This window comes from Penaeus japonicus, unplaced genomic scaffold (assembly GCF_977035675.1).
Source record: "Penaeus japonicus unplaced genomic scaffold, GWHDUDI00000001_assembly GWHDUDI00000034, whole genome shotgun sequence".
Classification (NCBI taxonomy): Eukaryota; Metazoa; Arthropoda; class Malacostraca; order Decapoda; family Penaeidae; genus Penaeus; species Penaeus japonicus.
Genome location: NW_028234436.1, coordinates 6,078,294 through 6,079,540, shown reverse-complemented (window position 1 = coordinate 6,079,540; position 1,247 = coordinate 6,078,294). Strand labels below are relative to the sequence as shown.

General features: G+C 34.2%; 1 protein-coding gene across 1 annotated transcript in view; it reads right to left on the bottom strand.

Annotated features, from left to right (window-relative positions):
- Positions 1-330: 330 nt before the first annotated feature.
- LOC147467652 (putative glutamate receptor) overlaps positions 331-1,247 on the bottom strand; it is a 16,186-nt gene continuing 15,269 nt past the window's right edge. Inside the window, exons 5-7 of the mRNA XM_086530984.1 lie at positions 1,178-1,247; positions 764-888; positions 331-373 (exon numbers count right to left, since the gene is read on the bottom strand). The exon at positions 1,178-1,247 is cut by the window's right edge and continues 168 nt beyond it. Coding sequence (XP_086387110.1) covers positions 331-373; positions 764-888; positions 1,178-1,247 — 238 coding nt within the window. The remainder of the gene's footprint in view (positions 374-763; positions 889-1,177) is intronic.

Sequence of the window (1,247 nt, the reverse complement as noted above, 5' to 3'; positions counted from 1 at the left end):
ATTCATGCAAATATAAATCGGATTTTTAAAATAATCACTGAATCAAGCTAATTCTACTCATTCACTTAGGGCTATAGCTTGTTCCCTGCCTCGACTTGTAGCTGACTCCTTTGCACCAAAAGCATCATCAACCCCAGCAGGAAAGCTGTTAGGCACAGCTAATTCAACAAACTCAAGCAGATACCTACTTTTGAAGACTGTGAGGATGCTTTATAGAGAGATGCCAGCTATTAACAGTCTGCATCACCGGAGTCCGGAACTTCTGGACTTTGCAAGGAATACCTCGCCGACACAACAGCTTCCGAAGTTCACTTTGCAGTAATAGGAGTGTTAGATGTTACTCATTGTAGATACCATGATCAGTGAGGTTGATCTAAAATTTATATGTCAAGAAAGGCATTACCATTCTTGCATAGTGGATATTTCTATTTTTTTCCAAATCATCTTATATCCTCATTGTTCTCTTTGCTTCTCCCTTTTTCAACTTAGTTTCTTGTTTTCCCTCCATATTCTCATTAAATGTCACCAAACTTTCAGATGTAATTGCTTCTTACTTAAGTTCTTTCTTTTGTATATTCTTAATCATTTTATATCCTCATTGTTCTTTTTTGCTGCTTCCCCCTCCTTCATTTGTTTCTTGTTTGTCTCTTCATACCTCCTCTACCGTTACTAGGTTTGCAGACGAGGTTGCTTCTTGTTTTATTTCTATTTTTGTTCGGTGTTAGTAAATCTAATTAAATAATCTTATTTTTTAAAGAAGCACCTAATAGTATAATATTCACAATTTCTTTTGTAGAGGGATAACAAAGAAGTCTTGCTTAGAATCTGACTGCATTTATCAGCAATACAAAGAGTAATAATGTCATTGACTTCTAGTGTGCAGTTGGACTAGAATTGGAATAAGTAAGATCCAGGAGTTAGACAGTATAGCCGTCTATTAATTAACGATTGTTATTATCATGAAAATAAACATGATCTTACAAATAATAAGAATAAGTCTCTTGTAATAACTTTGGAAAAAAATTACTTACAAATAAATTATAAATGATAAATAACAGTTAGACAGTTAGACAGTGTCACATAAATAGATCAAAAGTGCATTATTATTGCATATGAATTCATCATCAAAAATTTGAATATGAAATGAAAATTAATTCACACCAACGGACGAACTGACATAGCTTGATTTCCTTATTGTGCGGCTCATCTGCCTCTTGAGACAGCATTCAACAACAAGAACCCCCACC